The 23203-nt window shown below is 45.3% G+C and overlaps 1 protein-coding gene across 7 annotated transcripts in view; it reads right to left on the bottom strand.

Moving 5' to 3' along the window:
- The window catches only part of KMT2E (lysine methyltransferase 2E (inactive)), a 1891352-nt gene that overhangs the window by 687890 nt on the left and 1180259 nt on the right, over nucleotides 1-23203 (bottom strand). For all 7 annotated transcript variants that reach the window (XM_086966923.1, XM_086966942.1, XM_086966930.1 and 4 more), the window contains one exon: nucleotides 10372-10636. In XM_086966923.1, the coding sequence (XP_086823049.1) occupies nucleotides 10372-10636 (265 nt within the window). The remainder of the gene's footprint in view (nucleotides 1-10371; nucleotides 10637-23203) is intronic.

The raw sequence follows: 23203 nt of genomic DNA, 5'->3' as shown, positions 1-23203 counted from the left end.
AAGTTTTGCGTAGCAGTACCCCTGCGTGTCCGTAGGCGTCGTCTGCGGCTCCGCATCCGTCGTCGGCGTCGTGGTCGCCGGGATGACGTCGCCGGAGTACTTAGACGCCGCCCTCGCGCACTGATGTCAGTTCTTGTACATAGCTTTCCGCGCCAGGAACACAGAGCCATGCCAGAGACCGACACTGGTGCCATAAAACTAGGGCCCTCAAAAAGGAAATACCTTAACCCTAGATATCGGTCCGCAGAACGGGGAGGATGGGTGGGGCGGTAAGGAATCGAACACTAACTACTGTTTCTTACAGATATATCGTTACCAAAGGTAAGTATCTTGTCTATCTGAAAGAAACAGGTTATTGTTAGATTCCTTACATTAGAATAAATACCCCAGCAATACCAACCCCGGTGGTGGGTCTGCGGACCAAGATCACACCAGAAAGTCCTGGAGAACGGAACGGCCAAAAAAGCCATCTCTCCAGACTTGGCTGTCCAGCAGTAGTTGTGAGAAGTTGGCCTGATATATGATGCTCACTAGTTCTAGTGATCACCTTGTATCAGTCCAAACAACCCTTATGGTGATTAGTTGTAAGTCAACCTTATAGACCAGCTATACTAATGGTAGCATGGACAAAGCAGTCTTAGGCTAAACTCTTTTGGCATGTGAAGCCAGCTGTTTTACCACATATAACCCCTTGAATACCAAATGAAAGGACACCACACCGGTTGTTATGAAAATAAACAAGATATTTATTACTAACAAAACACCTCTGAACTCTTTATGAGATCAGAGGGCTAAGCACATGAAAAGACTCTTAAGAAAAATACGTTAAGTTGCACAAATTACAATGGTGCCCTAGGGGTACGACAAACCATATACTAAGTAAATGGTATAAGGAAATCGATAGAGGAAATGAAGATGTCCAAAGGCTGTAGGATCGCTGGAACTACACTACCCTAACCTTAGGTAAGGAGCAGGAGGCCCACGGGACGCGTGTGCAGAGTGTGAACTCACACGCGAGATGCGGGACAAAGTCAATGGTCACTACAAATTACGAAAAGGTAAGTAAAAGACGGTTCCGACTAGTTAGGACTAAAACGACAGGATACCTTGACACTAGGAGAGTCAATCTACCCTTGAGCACCGAAATGCTCTCGTTACCTCACCCACGGGCTGCAGATGCATAGGTGTGAAAGTGTGTCGGGTTTCCGCATCGAAGTCTATGGAGCCTTGAAGAAAGATGCTGCAGGCGACCAGGAGGAAGCTGTTCGGAGCGATCCAAAGGTGGATCGAGGAAGATGGGGACAATGTTCAAAGTCACTAGCCAGTGACCGGAGTGGAACCAGGAAGGAACCAGATGCTGTCGTCACGATCAGGTGAAGAGTGGCCGCTTGACTCTTGACAATCCTTCTAGATCATATAGCGGACGGTATTCCCCGCTGGAGATCCTGCGTCGGCAACGTTGGAGAAACGCTGCCGTTTTTCCGAGAAACTGTTGAGTACCACGGAGTGCACTGCGCTACCGCTGGATCCTGTAATTGCTTCATGTCTCTAAGTACTCCTGGCCCGGGAGTTACAGGTAGTGTTTAGAGAGTGGAAGACTGCGCAGGAGCGCTCTCCTCTCCCGCCTGTATTTCTTTGTTGTGATTATTTCGGAAAGGCCGCTGGAACTACAAGCGGCTCCAGTATTACCGTTTATTTTTGGGCTATGCCATTAGTTTTGTTCTGGGATAGAGAAACGTCTCCAGGTGTATTTTGAAAACAGTCAGAGACGTATCCTCCTTCAAGGTATTTTCAGTTGCATGGTACTCACACTGTGAAGTGCTTAAACATCTGTAACCTGTACTTTGCATTATCCTCATTGGGGTTCTGTGTACAAGCCAAGTCCGGTTGGATAGAATACAGGACTATGTGCTTTCTGATTAACATTTGGGCCTAAAACCACAACAATTTGCTGTGGAGTTCTCTGTAAGTGTATACTGATATAGATGTACAGTGTTACTGTATTGTGGGTTCATATATATACTGCATCTTACACCATTCTCTCTTTGTATTATACAGCGCTGATAGAGGGAGATAGGCGATTTAAAATTGACCAGACCTGTGAGACAAGAGAAATTCACAGAGATTTATTGTTATTTCCCCTTCCCTTTTCCCCGGGCTGCTTCCTTTCATAGTGTGGGGGTGCCGCTCGTAGCCGTCCTTGGTGTGTGAATTACCTGTGGACTATCGATCATCTTGGGAGCCCGTGGACCACTGAAATCCCTGCCTGAAGCCTTTGGGGGAGACCTGAGCCAGTCCGGCTAGTGGGTGCGGGACTGCGTGTCCCAGCAGGCTAAGCGCGTGAGTCACCAGCTCACCTGCGACTCTTCCCGCCCCACCCCCTCCCTTGTATATAGATCATTTTACCTCCGCGCATGGGGCGAAGCCCGGGCCAAGGGCTGGCCCGTTTGTGCCCGTTCGTGACCGGTCTTGACCGGACCGGGCCTCCCCTCTTGCATCTGCCTAAAACCCTCCCAGTATAATCGGCAGGAAATGGCTGGTCGTGAAACGAGGAGTAAGACCTCGCTAGCCGGAGGTTCTACAGTTGGAGGTATGGAAAAGTTCCTCATTAGAGCTAATACACTCAGACACTGAAATAAATGTCCTCGAAAAATGCTTATCAAAGGAATTATCGGCTATAAAGAGATCATCCCTTGGAACAATAGCTAATGCTAAAACCCCTGAGAGGCCTACTGATACAGTTATCAGCAATGCGGTTAGCCAAGCCCTAACATCTAAGGAGGACAACCTGGCCGCACATGATTTGGACATTTTGGTTAATGAAATACTTCCAGAAATTGATTTAGTCCTTGTTAATAATGTGTCCATTTCTTCTGAACCTGATGATACTACTAACGACACTTTGTCTAAGGGGGATAAAGAAGGGGCTACCTCTAAACGAAAGAGGTCTTATAATAAGAAATCCGGTGGAAAGTCTAAATCAGCTAAGCTTAAACATGATACCATTAATCCTCAAATATGTTTAACCCAACCCCTGCTTAGCAATGAGGTATCAATTGAAAGCTTGAAGCTCTATTCAAATCGATCCTATTCCCTATAGAGGCCAAAATGGAGCGAATAGAACTCCGACTAACAAACATTGAGAAAGTCACAGCTGCCATTCTGGCTAAATCCAACAAGCCTAATAATTTGTGTACCCCGCCAACTAGCCTTACTATCCCAGGTCCCCCATCAGTAAAAGAGGCCTCCAATCTAACCTGCCCTCCCATAGGCCCCCAGGTCCCAACCCAGTTTAATAATAACAATATACCCCAGCAGCAAACATCCGGGTTGCTTCCAACTACTGCCAATGCACATGGGTTAACGGTTGATGGCCAAATAGGCTCCCCAGCCCAAGAACCTAGAGCCCCTAGACCACGCTTACCAGACCTGCCGCCCGAAGCTAATCGCTTTATGGTAGTCTTAGCAGGAGCCCCTACATTGAAAGCCGGGGAAGCCGAAACCTTTAAATCCTTAAAAAGTAAAGTTGTCAGATGGCTTAATTGGAACAGACCCCTACCGGCTCACCTTCACAACGAAATCATCATGGTTAGAAGGGTGCCCTGGTTGGGTAAAACTGTAAAGACCTTAAATGGGGACTGTATAATGGTCAGTTTTAGAGACCCCAGAACCGTCTCGCATATTTGTGCGGGTTTCAATAGATCCTTTGACTCCACCATTCAGACGCTCCCAGTGTCCTTTTTCTTTCCACCTAATCACATGTATCATGGTAGAGGTAGAGATGACTGGACCAGGGTTGAGCGGAGGGGTAGACATAGTAGACAAAGTAGATATGATGTAAGACCGGTTATGATGCCCTCGTATGCCCACTTCTGTGATTTCAATCGGTTCAGTTGTCTAGATGGTCTAGATGGAGTCGACTGACTACCCCCAGCTCATGACCCAAGTTCTTCTCTTCCCGGCACTGTAAATAGTTTACCGGCTGGTAAGGTTGAAACTAATGTAAAACCCCCCGCAAAATGTTTGCCAATGGATGTATCCCCTACAATGCTACCCTCTCTTGTCTCCACTACACCCCTGGAGCTATCTTTGAAAGCAGACCCCATGGTCACCCACCACCCATTAGTCTCTATGGATATCCCAGAGGAAATACTACCATCTACAGTGCCCCTTAGTGTCCCTGGGATTGCAGAGCCTGCCCTTTGTCTCCCTGGTTTTAAAATTGCAAGCTGGAACATTGCCGGTTGGAGACAGAAGGTGTCGTCTCTGAGCTGGAGGGAATCCCTGTCCCAGTTTGACATCCTCTGTTTACAGGAGACCTGGGCAACGTCAGAAATCCATTTTGACGGCTTTGTGTCATATAACAACCTTGCGCAAGAGTCTAATATGGGTAGGGCAAAGGGTGGGCTTGTAATTGTACTGTCTGAACTTTCCTGCACGTGTGAAATCCCATTCTACTGTGGGTTTCCACTCACAAATTCTAAGGTTGGAACATAGAGGGGGTCGCGATACTCTGTTAATTAGCCACTACAATAACATGTTTGATGCCACGAGTACTTGTGTAGTAGATGAGCTTGAGACAGCTGTGAAGAAAATTTGTAGAGACACCCATAAGCTCTATGATATCATCTGGGGTGGGGATTTCAATATCCGCACTTGTCCCTACTCTTTTACTAATGTATGTGGGTTCGATGAGGACAATGGGGAGAACCGGGCCCATTTTACCCAAACTCCTTACGGGGAGTCTGTTAACACCCTTATGTTAAATATTGATTTACTAATCCAACAACCTGCTACGGATAAAGAGGGTAATATTGCACCGACCTTTGTTGGGAGGAATTCTGCCTCCGTCATTGATCATTTGCTGTTATCAGTACATATTGCCCCACTCTGTACACTCCCTATTATTGTTGATCTTGGTATTAGTGACCATAATGCCATCACTATGTCGACCTCCATCTGGGGGACTATGTCCAGTGATAAGCGCATGATAGTTGATGAGATCACCCCTTGCAGGCAAAATGGTATCTGGATTAAATGGTGTGGGGATAACTCAGAGAAACTTTTACGGAAAATTGTGGCGGCAGGGTCCGAAGTGCTACTTAGCTGTCTTGACTATGATGCTACCCCCCGGCTCATTATCGCCGATTTTGAGAAACTGGGCGTTATAATCAAAAGGTCCCTTACTTTTACTAAGGGTATATCCAAGAGGGCAGCCTGGGCTGGTTCGACAGTGCCTGCACGAATTCGTTACAAGAACTAAAGAGGGCTCTGTTGAGACAACCCAGAGACAGGGAGGCTATTACACTCCTTAGGACGACTTATGAACAGCAGCTGTCACGTAGAAAACAGGAGCTTAGGGAGCAAGCCTGGGACAACCTGACCAAAGCGGCGGAGCGGCGCGACAGTAAGCTATTTTGGAGTACGGTCAACAGCCCCTTCCTCCAAAAGGAGGAATTCCCAGTTTAACTGCTCAGGTTAGTGAGGACAGCTGGGTCCAATATTTCACAGGAATTTTTGATCCGTCCAGGGAGGTTCAGGATAGTTTTAGAGCTGATACTATAGAACTTAAGCAACCCCTGGGGATCACACTCCAAGAAGTAGATAATGCCATCCGTAAGAGTAAAGGGGGGAAGGCCCCAGGACCTGACGGGGTTCCGGTCGACCTGTATAAAACCGATCTGGCACTTTGGAGCCCCCTCCTGACCCAGGTGTTTAATGTATCTGTTAGCGATAGTATCCCATCTCCTTGGAGTGAATCCATAATCCTGCCGATTTATAAGAAGGGGGATAGAGGAGAGGCTAAGAACGACCGCCCTATCTCCCTTCTGGATTCCTCATTAAAAATTATGAGCAGGGTCTTACTGATGCGACAGGAGGAGTGGGCGGAAGCCAATAATATCCTGGCGGATTCCCAATTTGGTTTCCGGAAGGGTCTCGGAACAATCGAGCAGTGCATTAACCTAGATCTTATCATAGGGAAATGCACTAAAGCTAAACAGGGCTCATTATTTCTTTGCTTCGCAGACCTCTCAAGTGCTTTTGATCTGGTGGACCGTACCCTCTTGTGGTCCACCCTACTCGAAATGGGAGCTCCGGCAGCAATAATTTATTTCCTGGCTAGACTTTATAACAAGTTGTCAGCTCAGATTCGCTTTGGGCAAGCGGGGGAATGCACTAAGAAGATCAGGGTTAAATCAGGTATCAGGCAAGGATGTGTCTTGGCCCTGTTACTTTTCTCCCTTTTTATAAACTCTATGGAGTCCGAATTGAAGAGGGTTCAAGCTGACGCCCCCAAAGTTGAGGGCCAACCAGTACCGGTACTGCTTTATGCAGACGATACTGTCCTTATTTCGAGAACTCCAATAGGTCTCCAAAAACTTATGAACCACTTTTATGATTTTATTCAGGGGAGGAAATTAAAAATCAATAATTCTAAGACTTTTACATTGCCTGTGGGAAAAAGGTGAATCAACTTAATCATTCCAGTTCAGGGAACACCGAATTGAGGTTGTGGATAAATTCTGTTATCTTGGTATAACTTTTAATAGTAGTGGGTCGTGGGCATCGGAGCTTTTAAATGTCAAGGCCAAGATGGGTAAAGGGTCCTCAGGAGTATTTCGCTTTGCTTCTAAACTGGGCCGTCGCAGCATCCCTGATATGTTGAATGTCTACCGGCACAGATGCGCTTCAATTGCCCTATATGGCTCAGGAGTATGGGGCCATTGTAACCAAGGGGATCTGCAAGTAACAGAGAATTTGTTCCTTAAGAGACTTCTTTGCCTCCCCCCTCGGCATCCACCGAACGGATTCACAAAGAGGTGGGGTTGGAATATTTGACAGATCTAACAGGCTTGAGACCCCTTATGGTATGGAGGTCAATCTGGGCAAAGGACGAAACTGGATTTACCAGCCGAATAATCCAAGACTGTCTTCGTCTGGACAAAGTCCGCCAGATTCCCTGGTTAAAATATGTTCTAACGTCCTATAAGGAAATCTTTGATCTGGATGTTTACAATGATCCCCTATGTGTTATTAATATACCCAAACAGGAGGTTAAAAGTGTTTTTCCGCGGATCAAATCCAATATGCGTACAGTTCAATGTAGCCATTTTACAACCCATGTTTTTTATTCTTCTAACAAGGTGGAAGGTCATGGCATACCTACGTATTTAAAAGCAATTACCAAACAGTCACATCAGTTTGTTCTCACAAAGTTGAGATTAGGCATTGTCCATAATCTGGTGGCATTTCCACGGATAAAAACCTATAGTTCAACTCCTTGTCCGTGTGATAGTACCAACAAACAGAGCACATTGCACTTTATGCTAATTTGGCCACTGTATTTGCACCTTCGTTTGTGTTATCTTAAACCCGTTTTTATGAAATACTCTGTGTTTACAACTGCCAATGCCCTGAGATTACTATTTGCACTCGATACCCTGGATATTTGCTTTTTTTACTGCTACTTTTATTCTAAAATCAGTGTCCCATAGAAAAAGTCTGGAATTTTAACACTGTTTTCCTACCTTTTGTACAAAATATTTGCCTGATCCATGACTTTCCCTCCATTGAGTTGTTCCAATTATCGTAATATATGTAACTTTTTTGTCTTGTAACATTTTTAACGTGACACTTTTAATTCTGTGTGCTTTTATGATTGTTTGTGAATAATCGAATAAAGCTTATGAACTGAACTGAACTGACTCTGCAGCCACGTGGACCAGGAGGTGTCTTCGACGACCAGGATGGAGGCACGAGCTGTCCCACGCAGGCTCTCGCTGTCGGCGGTGTTGGTTCCGGATTCGGCGTCAACAGGCCTTGGCAAAGGCAACCCACCCGGTGAGTGGAAAAGGCGTCTGGTGCGGACCAGGAGGGTCGGGGTGCTTCTCCTTTGCAGGGAAGCCAGGGCCAGTCTGGAGCAACAAGACCAGTGATGTAGATTTCGTGGATCGTCGTCTAGGAGGTCACTAGCCATCCGGCAAGTGATCAGACAACGCGTCGAGGAGCAATCAAGCAAAAGGGCCCCACGCAGATCTCGTGGCTGCTGGAGGGCTGATCTTCTGTGTAGGAGCTGCTCGGGCTGAGGCTTCTCAATCCCCAAAGCACTTTCTCGAGGATGCCTCTGAAGTTGTGCTGGAAGCGAAGTGCAGTTTCTTCAAGATGGCCGGTCCCACGTGTCTCGTCGCACCCACGGATCTCAGCTATGCTGCAGATGTAGGTAGAGGTTGGAGAGGTCTGGTAGTCTGGATCTCGTCGGGCTCTGAAGTATGGTTCCAGGCAGGAAGGACGACAAAGTGAACCGCTAGGACGCTTGATGGTGCCTTCTTGTGCAGGGTGGTCACTCCTTGGCCACAAGGGAGATTTTCTTCAGTCTTCTGTGGAGCAGAACGTCAAAGTCCAGAGTTTCTTCTTTGTAGAGTTTCAAATCAGGATAATCTAATTTGGAATGGGACCAGCTCCTACCTTTATTCTCCTAAAGGGGGCTGTACTGTGACTAGGTCCCTCCTATGGGTGGGACCAGGAAGGGGGGTGGTTACACCCCCTATCCTTTGTCCGGTTTCGCGCCAGAGCTGGGGCTGGAGTGCCCCAGCAACTGGTTTGAACCGGGGTATGCACAGGGACACCTTGTGTGCCCCAGGCATGTCTCATTCCTTTCAGCCTGTCCTACCTCAATACACAAAATCCTGTCTGGGGTGGTGCTAGCACCTCCCAAGGCAGGAAACCCTTTGTCCAGGCCTCCCTCGCTGGAAGACTTAAGACCATCTTAAGACTCGGGCCGGAATTGAACAAGCGCCATTTTGGTTTCATTTCCCGAGGCCTTTTTCCCTCTTTTGTTAGTAAGGAAAACACGTGACATGCTGCTAAGAGGAGAGTCTGAAAGGTCGGCCTAGGCTATGAACAGAGCATTGATTCTAACTTAGGAAACTCAAGGTCACATCTGCTCTTTCTTGTAGGATGAGCACATTCCTGCAGGCGCCATTCCTGTACTCCCATGCACCAGAACGAAAGGGAGGCACCTTTACTGACCTACCCCCAGAATAACTTTAGCAGAGTTTTGAACCAATCTATTGAGCATTATATGGGTGTTCCTGTTGGTCTCTCCAGAATTGGTACTTTTCCATGTACGGGGTTTCTATGAGGTAGGTCGAAAGTATATATGCACTGTTTTGAACGTGATCCATCAGTCTCCTCTGCACACCTTTGCGAGCTGTGACCAGAGGGAGGCTCCCCTGTACAGGGCGCTTTGCAAAATAAATGATTGAACCTTTTCCATTGCCGACTGATTTATGTATGGTAAATAAGGTATATGGGATATTGGTAAGTATAGCTCTATGGTATATTTTTCTAGTACTTCACTTGTATTGGTCATCAACACGAAGTCTCTTTTTACCACAGGAAGCATAGGGCCTAAAAAGGCCTTTTTTAGAAGTACCTGCATGAAGAACTTGAGAACTTCACACAGAAGAAGGAATTTTGAATAGAAGAGCATTGGAAATTCAGAAAACAAGGAAAGCTGAGCAGAGCTCAGTGGAGACTCCCTTAGCACGATGTGCGGTAGAAAATCTGAGGGACTAGAGCTCCTTCCAGGAAGGTTCCAGAGGGTGGTGATAGCCGATTGGCTCTACTCCAAAGTTTGGTCCTTTTTACAAAAGGATATGGATATGTTACTAATGTGAGGCCTTTGGCCTACTACTCTATATGTCTAATGAGACATTACTTTATTTATGTACCGGGGACTCCCATCCCAGCGACGGGGAATGATTCAGACATGTGAATCTATGAAAGATACCCCAATACTGGATAAAGTTGGTTTCCTGGTGCTCGAGAAGTCTGTGTGCATGCTACTAACAGTATAATGCAACTACTCTTTCTCTTAGATCTATCCCATATATTACCAGTCTCCAAAGTATTGGTCTATTTTAACCACCTCTTTGAAACATAATTCAGCTACACTTCTTTGTAAATGTACTTTCTATTATGAGCCCCTTGCCTTTGTCTAGCTACATCCAATCATTTTTACTAGCCTTTTCAGATGGAAAGAAAATACGTGTTTTCTAAGTTACACATTACAATATTCCTGCTCTTAGCTACACCATCAAAATTAGTTTAATGCAGTTATCTTCTGAACCTGGAGAAACTAAAATGCTTTACTACAACAGTTGCTCATGAATTCTTTATTTATAACACTACTAACTTATTAGTGATTTGATGAGGCACTATAGTTTCAATGCTAGTATTAATCATGTTCCTTAAAAATGGTTTTAAAATACTGGAGTACACAGTAATCAGTTGCAAAATATAGGTATTTCTTAGAAAGGTGGTCAGTAAATAATTATAAGCATAGAATATTGTGGCATGGACATTTACCTGGTTATTGGATATGGATAGCCTCAGTGGTGAGAGCTTCCTCTGCTTATTGTCCAACATTTTTATTTTGTTAGCAGCTCCTTCAGGATCCAGAATAATGTTTTGATTTTGCATTTCAATTTCCTTTGCCAAGTCTTTTTCCTTTTTACTCTTTTTTCTTCTGGTCTCATATCCACTAATAATAGTCTCTGTTGTTTCTGAACTATGTTTCAGAACAGGGCAATCAGGATTTTCCCTCAGGCATGCACAATCCACTTTGTATTTGCTGAAAAGAAAAGAAAAGCAGACTTAAAAAATGCAATGATTTCCTAGTGTTTTCCTGGCTTTTCCACAGCAGACTATTAGGGCACCCAGCGAGGTATTCTTTGGTGTCACTTTTAACTGTATCTTCTGAAATGGTGCAAACATTTACGAATGTTCTTTCTTCTTTGGTTTTATATTCTAGTTTGAATTTCTAAATCTTGGATGTTATCAAGTGTATAAAAGCCTCATTTTCCCTTCCACACTAAAAACAGTACCATTTTTTAAAATGTATTGTGTCAGTTATTTCTGTAAACTGCAGATTTTGCCTCCAAGCCTAGTAGAACACATTGCTTGCTTTTTGAAACCATTTTATTGGTGATATCCTATCTACCTGCATGTCATGCACCTCCTAAATCTCCTCCAGGCTTCACACTGGATCTGTAAAGTTGAAATAGTTTCCCTGGGAGTATAAGTGGCACCTCACCTTGGTCCCAAAATTCACCTTGAATGTGATATTATGGAGCTGCATAATGTACAGTCCTGGCATACTGACTACATTCCCCTAATAAGCGTATACAAGTTTCAGTGTAACAACAACCCAGTAGATTCTTACAGGTTTGTACCAACTTGCCAGCATCAGTGGTAGGAATAAATAAGCTGTGACCAAAGTACCTCTCATTACTTACCTAGACATAATGCACTTTGGGCAGCTATCAGATCTTGACGGAGACTGTCAGAATTACTTTATTTTAGTGGGCTACTGGAACACTTTCCTCGAATGGATGCACTCATACAAAAAAATCCATGAAATAATTTTAAAAGCCCACTTTAAGTGCTGGATGTGTGAAAAAGTGCACTTGCAAATGTAAATACGATGGTAAATACAATTAAGGCAATATGTTCAATTAAAATGAAAAGTGGAAACACGATTGATGTTGATCTTGGATGCAATATGTGCTGAAATCAACTCCCCTCTTCCTTAGTCCTTGCCATTTTCTACATTATCAGCAAGATCTTGTTAAAAATAGGAGCTTCCTATATGGTACGCATGCATTCTGTTCATTGAATTACATTTTTTCCAGTTTATTGCCTTCCGTAGATAAGGCAGTCTTCATCTTGGTTTCCCCACTGATCTCATAAGAGCCATATATTAAGTGAAAGACACAACTTGGCAGACTGTCATAGATGATCCTTTTGGATTGTCCGAAGCTCGTCTCACTCCAAGAAGCTCTTAACAAGTATTTTTATAATATTTTTCAATATTATTTTGAGGAAAATAAAACCTGTGAACCATGGTGAAGGGCGCTGGGTCTGTGCTAGGTCACCAGGAGTAGTACCGCAAGCCCAGCAGCAGAAAACAAAATATGTTTTTGCTCCCTGGAATTATGCAAAAACAATAATTGATGAACAGAATGCAGAACAATGTCATACATTCACCCCAGTACAGAGATCTGGGCCTAAATCCATGTTTTTTTTGCATTCCACACCACCCCAGTTCAGACATGGCCATATGCAAATCAGCCTGGACCCTGTGCCTCATGGGAACAGTCTAGCCCGAACTGCCAAGCCATGTCTTTCCTGGACCGGAATCAAGCATCCTAGGACCTGTTTCTGGCTTTCAGCCGTCTTCAGCCAGGATAGCTTGACTCCAGTGGTGTGGAGAGCATGGGACTCACGTCTGAGCATAACCACCCCACTCGGGGTGACAAATGCAAAAACAACAAGTGATGGACAGAATGCAGAGCAATGTCATACATTCACCCTAGTACAGAGATCTGAGCCTAAATCCATCGTTTTTTTGCACTCCACACCACCCCAGTTCAGACATGGCCATATGCAAATCAGCCTTGACCCTGTGCCTCATGGGAATAGTCCAGCCCGAACTGCCAAGCCATGTCTTTCCTGGACCGGAATCAAGCATCCTAGGACCGGTTTCTGGCTATCAGCCGTCTTCAGCCAGGATAGCTTGACTCCAGTGGTGTGGAGAGCATGGGACTCACATCTGAGCATACCTATCCCACTCGGGGTGACAAATGCAAAAACAATTGATGGACAGAATGCACAACAATGTCATACATTCACCCCAGTACAGAGATCTGGGCCTAAATCCATCGTTTTTTTTGCACTCCACACCACCCCAGTTCAGACATGGCCATATGCAATTGGGAGGGAGTGTGGGGTTGTGGAGTGGGGTTGTTCCTCTGGGTTCCCCACCATAAGTGTCACGGTGTCTCTGTCCCTTCCTCATATATTTATTTATTTATTTATTTATTGCATTTATATGGCACAACAGCTACCCTGAGGGTTTCCCCGCGCCCTGGATCTGTATTACTGGTAAGGAAGCAGGGGACAATTATTGATCAAACAACCATGCTTTCACTCCTTTGCGAAAGCGTAGATAACAGGGTTCTAGCCGTAGTTGAAGGGGGAGTGAGTTCCCCAGTGCAGGTGCTATAAAGGCAAAAGAGCGACCTCCTAGTCACGCCCTTTTTACCCTGGGAACAACGAATTTCGCTTGGTTCATTGAGCGTAAATTACGTGCGGGTAGGTATTTCTGTACCATTTTGCATAGATACTCCGGGGCTGCTCCTGAGCTGATCCTGTACATATAGCACAGTGCTTTCAACTTTACGCTGCTGGCCATTCTCAGCCAGTGTAGTTTTTTCAGATGTTCTGTCATACTTGTGCGTCCTGGGAGATTAAGGAGCATTCTGGCCGCGGAGTTCTGGACTAATTGAAGTCGGTTCAGAGTGCTATTTGTAACTCCTAAAAATAGGATGTTACCATAGTCTAATCTAGACGTAATTAAAGCCTGTAGGACAGTCCTTTGAGCTCCATCTGGTAATTGCCACAATATTTTCCTCAGCCATTTGAGGATCAGAAAGAATGTGGAGGTAGTTTGGGCTGTGTGTGTCCTCATGGACAGCTTATCATCAATTATTATCCCTAAATTGCGTGCGGACTGAACCGCCGTCGGGGTAGCTCCCATTTCAACGGACCAGTGAGTTAAAAGAACAAATCAAAACACAGTGTCCGGTAATGGTGGAAACAATAATTATCTTCATTTTGCAGCCAGCCAATCAGTTTGCTTTGACCTGCGGGACCCAGTCTAGGGACTGACGACAGAGGGAAAAAAGCCCTTTTGGCAAATCAGATCACACAGTTTTTTAGGTGGAGTTTAGCGGCAGCGCGCATGCACTGCTCGCTCTGCCAGGCATGCTGTAATAGAGTATCCAGTGGAAGCCCCGCCCTCTCTCCACCCATATTTTCAATTGGCTTGTGTCATTGTCCCAAATAAACGCTGCTTCCGATTGATTATGAGGCTTGTTAGTCCCGCCTTGTCTCCATTTGTTAACGCCCACAAGGACTGGACCTTTTACTTAGCTTCTTACTTGGTCTGCTTTATATTGGATGTGAGCTTTACTTATTAATCGCGGTCTGCTTTACCTACAGCGGCCGCATTTATTTATTTATTTAACATACTAATGCCGGTCTGCTTTAAGTATAGCAGCTGCATTTACTTTTTTTTACAAGCGCCTATGCAACGCTTGGCTCCCCACCATGCCCCCCTCCTGAGGCACAGAACAGTGGAGTGGTGTGGCTCACTGGTTAGATGCAACGCTTGGCTCCCCACCATGCCCCCCCTCCTGAGGCACAGAACAGTGGAGTGGTGTGGCTCACTGGTTAGATGCAACGCTAGGCTCCCCACCATGCCCCCCCTCCTGAGGCACAGAACAGTGGAGTGGTGTGGCTCACTGGTTAGAGGCCGCAGACCCGGGATCAGAGGACGGCCCGGGACCAGGGTTCAATTCCCGACACGGCAGGGTCGTGAACCAGGGTCAGCGGACTCGATAATTCTCGCCTCGGTGCCTACTCTAACCAGGGATCACACTCGGCAACTCTGGGCATTAGCTTGCCTCATCTCCACAACGGCCCTCCACAAAAGCTGGGGATGCCTGGTTTCACCTTGGAGATACCCAGGAGGGAACATATCACAGGGAAAGCCAGGACGGGTTCCCCAGCGGTCTATAGCGCCAGGACGCCTCCGGGTAGCAGTGCGCTTTACAAGACACAAAAAAAAAAAACATTGAGTCGGAGAGTCGGCGGACCGGTGGACCGGCGGTGAACGGAGCACGGAGCTGGTGGGTGAATCCTGGCTGGAGGTGAGACAGAGGCAGTGAGTCTGAGCCTGAGTCTGAGCCCCGAGCCCTGAGCCCCGAGCCCCGAGCCCTTTCTGTTCTTTTCCGGCTGTTCCTTCCCGGCTGTTGGCCGGCGGCGGCCAGGTGCGGTGTGGTGTGGTGTGCTCCCTGGGAGTCTGGAAGTCTGGGAGCCGTGGGGACGTGAAGCCTCCCACGCAGCCTCTCCAAACGGCGTGAAAGGAGCCGGCGAAGAGTAGACCGCGACAAACAGACTGTAGGGCAGCGATCCAAACAAAGCCGCACTCTACCCCTCCAAAAGCGGACACAGCGAAGACAAGTGAAGATAAGGAGCCTTCAGGGGACACGCTTGCATGGTCTTACCCTGTGCTTTAAAATGAGATCTGGCAGGGTGAGGACATTGGGTCCGCAAAAGCAAAAGAAAAAGAAAAGTAGAGGGAAAACAGCAAGGTCTCTGAATAGACACAAAATCTGCTATTAAGCGATTCCGAAAATACAACAGACAGTATGACTCAATTCACTTTGAAGGGTCCTGATAGGGTGGCTCGCAAATCTCTTAGCAACCAACCCAAGATAACATCAAAATTTATCTTTTTAAAAGATGCCGGTTTGGCGGTCTTCTCAAGTAACATGAACAACACGGGCCTTCCAATCCCCCTAAGCCCTCTAGTGAACATCATTAAGGGCAGCTCTGGTGTAAACGGGGTGATTGGGTCTCCCCAAAGGAGCCACACGTCAGCCACTATTACTAGTAAGCCTTCAGAGGTGGATTCAACTGATCTAACTGAGGCTAGGGGAAGCCCATCAATTAATTCCACCTTTTGCCAAAAAGCGCGACGGCACAACTCTGCACCTACCTTTGTCACCAGACCAAAAGCAGAACCCAATCTATTGGACCTCCAACTTGAACCAATTGGAGCAATAAATAGCAATTTAGAAGACCTCAATCAGTTGCTACATGAAGTCAGTTTCAGCATCCCGTGCAGTCAAAATGGTGAATTTTCGTACTACCCTAAAAAGCTTAGTGCCATGGGCTCGAGGACTGAAGGAGCTCCCTCGCCTCTTGGGGATGGCGAAACAGACTTGGACCAACCGGATCACCACAGAGCAAGTGAATCTGCGCCGCCCGAATCCATAGAGGAAGCCGAGGGTGGTGAGAAAGAACTCTACTATTTCGAGTCAAAGGAATGGGAAAAAATGTTGCATTCATACAGTAATACTACCGCTGGACATCCTCAGCCATCAGCGACAACAAGGCAGGAGAAAAGCGAGGATCTACCCCAAGAGACGGCATGGGCCACTGCCCTTGATATCCTTCAAAAGTCAGTCGATGCAATGACTTATCAAGCGAATAAAATGGATATTCAAATTAACCTTCTGAACACACTCGCAGTGTATGTAGTCAAAATTGACGACAGGATCTCGAATTTTAACAGCTTGATTAGACGGGCCCAAGCAGCGGCAGACCGCCCGCAACAAGGATGTGACTGTGCACCAATTGTGGAGAAACTCAGTATACTCCCAGGTATAATGGAAAAGCTTGTGGTAGATCTAAAAGAATTAGTAAACGTAAAATCCATCTTTGGACACGGCAGCGATGCCGAGTTAGGAGAATCAGGTGAAGATCCTCATTCAAAAACACCCACTCAATCAAGGCCAAGAGGGGCTGAAGGGACCACCCCCTCTCAACTCCATGATCCACCTGGGCATGCTTGCAAAATGAGCAATCAGCAACCATCTCCGGATGTCAGCAGAGAAAACACTACCCTCCATCCTATAATTGAACATGAGCTGGGAGATCCTGCGGGCAAGGTGAAAAAACAAAGGAAACGGAAAGGACGCAACAAAACGAGAAGGGGTAAACAAGACCAACACCTCTACCCGATGTTCAACACCCTAAGACGCCCTGCAGCCTCAGAGGGTTACGATTTAAATACCTCCTCTGAGCCAACAACCACATTGGAAGATCAACCAATCACGCTGGGAAGTGAAAGAAGGAAGAGTGGTCCTTCCCCCTCGACAACAGAAAAGAAATCACCAACGGTTCCTCCTGGAAAAAGTGTGTTTAGTGGGACAAATGAGCAAAACATAAACACTCACACGGTTCCCCTAAACACTCCCATAACGCAGAACGTAAAGATCCAGCGCCAAACCTCTAGCCACACGACAAACCAACTCGGTGGTCTTACGACCGCAAAACAGGCCCTTACTGTAAATTGTGCCAACAATAAACAGGGCGTAATCCACGCGAGTGACAAAGACGCTGAAGGTCAGGGAATAAATGAAAGGCTCGACAGTGTCCAGAATGAGGCCCAATCCATGGGCCCTGTGATAAAACGCGTTCACACGCATCACGTGCAAACATCAAAGGCAACTCCAAGGCCGCACAGAACTTCGCTGAGTGGCAACGCCCTCTTAACCTTCTTTTACCCGGAATATAAGTCCAAAGGCAGCCATGTCGTCCTAAATCGGGGAAACATCTTAAAGTTGATTCATGCAATAGGTCTGTCAAACGCAATAACATCGATGGATATCATATCGATAGAATTCATCGAACCGGGTCAAGGCCAAACAAATGAAATCACAAAGGTCACCTGGAGCACAGCAGAGGCAATGAACAACATCTTAGGTTAAATTGACTCTTTCAAGCAATGGGGCATACAGATACAACCTGGCAGGGAAGTGGGTTACCCATACGTTTTGCAGGCTAGTCAAGGTACTGAATACGGACGAGCGGAGAGGGGCGCAGTTTACTCAGTCCTCAGGGGCGCTTGAAACAAAACTCCCATCCTTGACCACAAACAAAGGAAATCAAGAGATGATGGGATCACGCCAACCAGGGACCGGGAAGAGGACGGCACATGGTCATGGTTGGCAGGCACTCTGAACACAACCCGACTCCTGCAATGACAGTCTAATAGGGAAAACGGCCAAGAAACGCCCCCTTTAAAGATCTGTTCATGGAACATCAACGGCCTAATAAATAAACTGGAGGATAATGCCACAATCTCTTACCTTTTGGAATTTGACATACTACTATTACAAGAGACATGGATCTTCGAACCACAGCAAATAGAAGGCTACAAAACTCATCACATTTCAGCACAAAAACTGAACCGTTCAGGAAGAGGGAGCGGCGGCCTAGCAATCTATATATCAATAGAAAAACGCTGTCGCCTCCTAGGACCTTCTAGGCTCAACGCACTGTCTCCAGTGTGTGGGAATTACTTACATCTCTAGAAAAGGCCAACGTTGGACCATGATTCTAATGAATGCTTATGTCCGCCCGAACACAGACTCATGACAATCCTTTGCAGAAGAAGCCATAGAGACAGTACAAAGAGTGAAAATTGGATCTCCCAATTCAGAAATACTTCTATCTGGTGATTTTAATATGTGGTTAAGGACCGACCTACAAAAAAACGAGGTCACCAAATCGGATGACAGCATCTGGGTGATTCCCTCGCAGGATCGGCCAGAATGGCATAAGGATGATTCGAAGGGACGTTCCCTACAAGGCAATCTCGAAAACTTGGGCCTTAGAGCCCTCAACGGGCGTATTCAATTAGACAAGCCTCCTAACTTCTCCTATCTATCGAAGAATGGTGCTTCACTCATCGACTACACCTTCGTTAGCCTTCCAATCCTTCATCAAATAACAAGTTATCGTCTTGGGAGCAGAATAGAAAGTGATCATTGTCCCCAAGAAATATCGTTGAGGACCAGTTGCACTCAACATGAAGAAGAACGGGCATTGACATCAGAGAGCTTCACAATTAACCTAAAACAAATCAAATGCTCTCAGCAACTTCCAACAAATTGCAACCGAGGCCAAACAAATTATGGAGCACTACAGCAAGGAGTACGGATGACACTATTACTAACTGGTCAACTTTTGCAACCGAACTTATCAACAAACATGCGAACCCGGTAAAGTATGCAAGCCAGACTGGGCAAAAGCAGACGCCCCACTCAAATCCGGAGATACAAATTGCAATGAGAACCATGAATCGGTCATTGCGGGCGTTAAAAACCGACCCAATGGACCCTACCAAAATAACAAAACTGAGAGAGGCCCGCAGTCACCTTAAGAAAGCCAAGAGGGAGCTACGTAGAAACCAATGGAACTCGTTCTGGGCTAGACTCCAGCAAGATATCAAATCAAACAATTCCGCTAGGTTCTGGAGAACAATCAATAACTTGTCTGGTCGCGCTTCGGAGAACAATCAATAACTTGTCTGGTCGCGCTTCTAAAGTGGCTTCTTCGTGCATATTGGAATCAGAGTGGGTCGACTTTCTCCATCTTCACTACAGCGACCGGAAAGCAAAAATCCCACATCAGAACTTCCCCCTTGTAGAAATTGTTGTACATAAAGAGGCTGGCCAGGCGTCGGATTTGAACATCTTAAAACCCCTAACAAAGGAACGCTTTAACAATGACCAATTAATTAAATCATCAAATGATAGTCCTATGACCCATAGTAGCAATGAACAAGCAACAATCCAGAAGGCTCTAATTGAAAAACTGATTAAAAAGGGTCGGAAAGACGGTGCCCAAGGTCCAGGGGGAATCCCTCAAGCTTTGTTCAAGGAAGACGTAACCTTCTGGGCTGAGAAATTATGCACCTCTTTCAATTCAATCCTGCAGAACAGTATTATTCCGCCATCATGGCGGGGATCAATACTTGCACCAATATTCAAAGGCGGGGATAAAAAATCCCCTGGGAACTACCGCCTCATCGCCCTCATTGACAATGAAGCAAAATATTTTGCAGGAGTGTTGCTTAATTCATTAAGGGCATGGGCGGAAGACAAGTCTGTCATTCCTCCCAACCAAACAGGCTTTACAACTAACACCGGCACTTCGGTCAATGTCATGACCCTTTCCTGCCTGATTAACCAAGCGAAGTTCAGCTCGTGCCCACTCTACATGGGATTTATTGATTTCTAAGCGGCCTTTGATAACGTGAATAGAGCGAAACTCTGGCAGAAGCTGTCCAGTTTAAACATTCCAGCCGATCTTCTAAGAGCCTTACAACTTTTACATCAGGACACATGGGTCAGGATTAAGATCGGGGATGGTTCAAGACTATCACGCCCAATTCCGACAGTAAAAGGTCTAAAACAGGGCTGTGTCCTGGCCCCAACACTCTTTAATTTATTTCTACCAGACCTCCCCGAGGCTCTAAATAAGATCAATTCTCACGCTCCTAAAGTAACTGGCCTATTGATGTCAAATTTGCTATACGCTGACGACGTGGTCCTTCTTAGCAAAACAAAGATCGGCATGCAAAGGCTCCTGGACGCTACGTTGGAATACTCAAAAAAGAACGATCTTCTGATCAAGAACATCAAAACCAAAATCTTGGCGGTTCCTCCAGGGAAAGCTAAGAAACTGTCTTGGACCCTGAACAAGGAAAGCATTGTTGAATCTAATTGCCACAAGTACCTTGGGGTTATTTTTAACAACAATGACAAATACAAAACCCACTTAGAAGAACAAAAAAGGAAGGGAGCTGCACTCGCATTTGCAATTGGATCAATTCATAAGGAACTACAAGGCCCAACTTTCGCACCAACAATACAGGTCGCCCAGGCAAAAATTATTATCACACTAACCTATGGTAGTGAAGTCCTCAAAGGCTTGGATAGTGGCCAATTGGACAAAATCATTACAAAGATTTACAGAACAGTGTTCAAGTTACCAACCCAAACATCACCGGCATAAATCAGGTTGGAACTGGGAATCTGCCACCAAACATACGCCAGAGCCATGTCTTTTCTTGTGTGTTGATAGTTTTTATAGGGCAGATGCACAGCTATTGTTTTTGTTAGTACTGAAGATATGTAGGCTAATGTTTTTGGTGCTCCAAAAGGTGACGTCGAGGGTCCGACGGCGTCGGAAAATCATTGATAATTGTGAAGCTAGTGAACCGCTAGTTTCATCCCTTTTAGGCACACAATTTCGTTGTCTTTCTGATAGAAAAAGACTTCCACACTGTTTTTCAATTAGTTCATAGTTCTTTTTCAATTCATTTGGAGTATTGTAATCCTTTTTTGTTCATCAAGTCATTGTCATATGAGTTTTAACATCTTATATTTCAGGCAATGTCATATAGAAGCGTCCAATGCATTTCGGGCACTGGTAATTGCCCTTCGTCAGGGAACAGACACTGTAAGTAAGTATGAAACCAATTAGGATACTGATTTCATAAAGACATTATATACAAATAACACAAACATACATGAAATAATACATGTACACTCTAAATTTTATATATGTGGTGATATAGAACACCTAGTTGACCCCTAGTCCCGTGAGGTTGCTGTGAATATAAATGCTAGCGTGTGCCAGTAATGGTGAGGAAAAACGGCGTGTCACTTACAAGCCTTTTCTCAATGATGCAAAAACGAATCTGTAAAGAAACGTGAGGAAACGGTCAGCGGTGCTGTGCGTAGGATTTGCTATTGGGTGAAGAATCACCCGTCAGCGCGTAGGTTTGAAGACTAACCTGTGGTGTGTTGGTGGCGTTCTTCGGTCTGTTGGTATTCTTGCAAACGACAGCACAGAGGGAGTCTGGCCGCGTTTAATGTATTCAAACAGGGAAGTTCCGGTCATGTGACCATGAAACTAAACAAGAGACTGCCGGTGTGATAACAGGAAAAAGTACTTGGGGATGGTGTTTAGTAGTTCAAAGGAAACTCGGCTTAGAAGCGTTCTGTACCTACTATGGTGGGGTTCTAGGAGAAAATAAAATTAGGGTGAGGAGAATAATGAAAAAATGTGGTGTAAAAATGATGTACAAATTAACAACTCGGGGGGGGGGGGAGGGGACTGGGGTACCCTGTGGCAGACACGAACCAGGTAGTTCGTGTGCCATTGGATGTTGCACTAAGGCGTTGAGCTAGATGTATGCTCAAGGGTCTTTCGGTGCTCAGGTGTTTCTATGAATGGGTGTCTACGTGTGTTGGAAGTTGTGAACAACCCTCTAGTTGTTATGATGTATCTATGCGAACAGTCACAGTATTAACAAGGTATGGTCTTTGGAGCAATTATTAAAGATAACATGACAATTCAATCCTGTCATTTAAGCCTGCTGGCTTTTGCGTGGAAAGTTTCTGTATCCAAAAGTTTTCTTTTCTTAGAAGATGTTTTGTATTGTCTCTTCCCTCAATTTTCTGTACCGTTTCAAGAATGACAAACTTAATTTGGGAAATGTTGTGTTGTTCTTCCACAAAATGGGCTGATAAAGCTGATTTAGTGTTCTTCAATCGGATGTTAGATTTGTGTTCTGTTAGTCGGACTTTGATGCGTCGTTCCGTTTTGCCCAAATACATTTTTCCACATGGACATCTTATTGCATATATCAAGTTGCTTGTGTCGCATGTAGCATTAACTCTTAGTTTAATAGGATGTCCCTTCATTGGGTGATTGATTTCGTTTCCTCTGATTATGCTGTTGCAATTGCCACAGTTCAGACATGGTTTGGTTCCAGAGTATTCTGTGGTTTTTGAGGGTTTGTTCTGGAGAATTTCTCCCAGGTTGTTTGCTCTTGTAAATGTGAATATGGGAGGAAGATTGAAAATTTGTTTGAAGTCAGGTTCAATGTTTAGCAGTGACCAATGTTTCAAGATGATGTTTTTATATTTCCTGCTGGAAGTAGAAAATTTTGAGACCACCACTGTACGTGTTTGTTCTGGTTTAACGCTGGATGTTAAGAGTTTAGTTCTTGTTAGCTTATCAATCCTTCCTTTGGATTCCTCTATCAGAGATTGAGGGTACCCTCTGTTGATGAATTTTTTGCTGTTTCATCTATTCTTAGGTTTAGCGTGTTCACATCTGAGGTAATTCTTTTTACTCTGGCCATCTGTGAAAAAGGTAAATTCCTTATAAGGTTGGGCTCATGGAAACTCGAGTGGTGTAGCATGTTGTTTCTGTCCGTAGGCTTAACGTATAGGCCTGTGGAGAATCCTTCTGATGTTACTGAGACTTTGACATCTAAAATGTTAACCGTAGTTTCAGATATTTCCCAATCATCAATGATTTTCTTGTGTGTTGCCATAAATTGAGGTCATCAAAGGAAGGCAGCCTAGCAAGTCATCTGTGGGCCAGTCTCGACATAAATTTATGGCGTGCAGGGCACGATTACTGGAAAAAAGGCCTACCACATTTATGTCTAAACGATCTTTGGAGCATGCATATAAGTCAAAAGGAATTCAAACGGCTAGCGAAAATAAGTACAAAAAAACTATCAATAGTCGAAGACAAGGCTCGCCTAGCAAAAAGAAGTCATGGGTGGTTACCTTGCAATCTTACGCCTTGTTGACCCCACAGCAGTACCTAACTGTATCGTTCACTGCACGAACGAAATTAAGTTTTTTAAAACTGAGACTGGGAGTAATCAACCTGTTGGTTCATCTACCAAAATGGA

Source organism: Lissotriton vulgaris, chromosome 1_1 (assembly GCF_964263255.1).
Source record: "Lissotriton vulgaris chromosome 1_1, aLisVul1.2, whole genome shotgun sequence".
Taxonomy (NCBI): domain Eukaryota; kingdom Metazoa; phylum Chordata; class Amphibia; order Caudata; family Salamandridae; genus Lissotriton; species Lissotriton vulgaris.
This window is presented reverse-complemented; position numbering and strand designations above follow the sequence as displayed.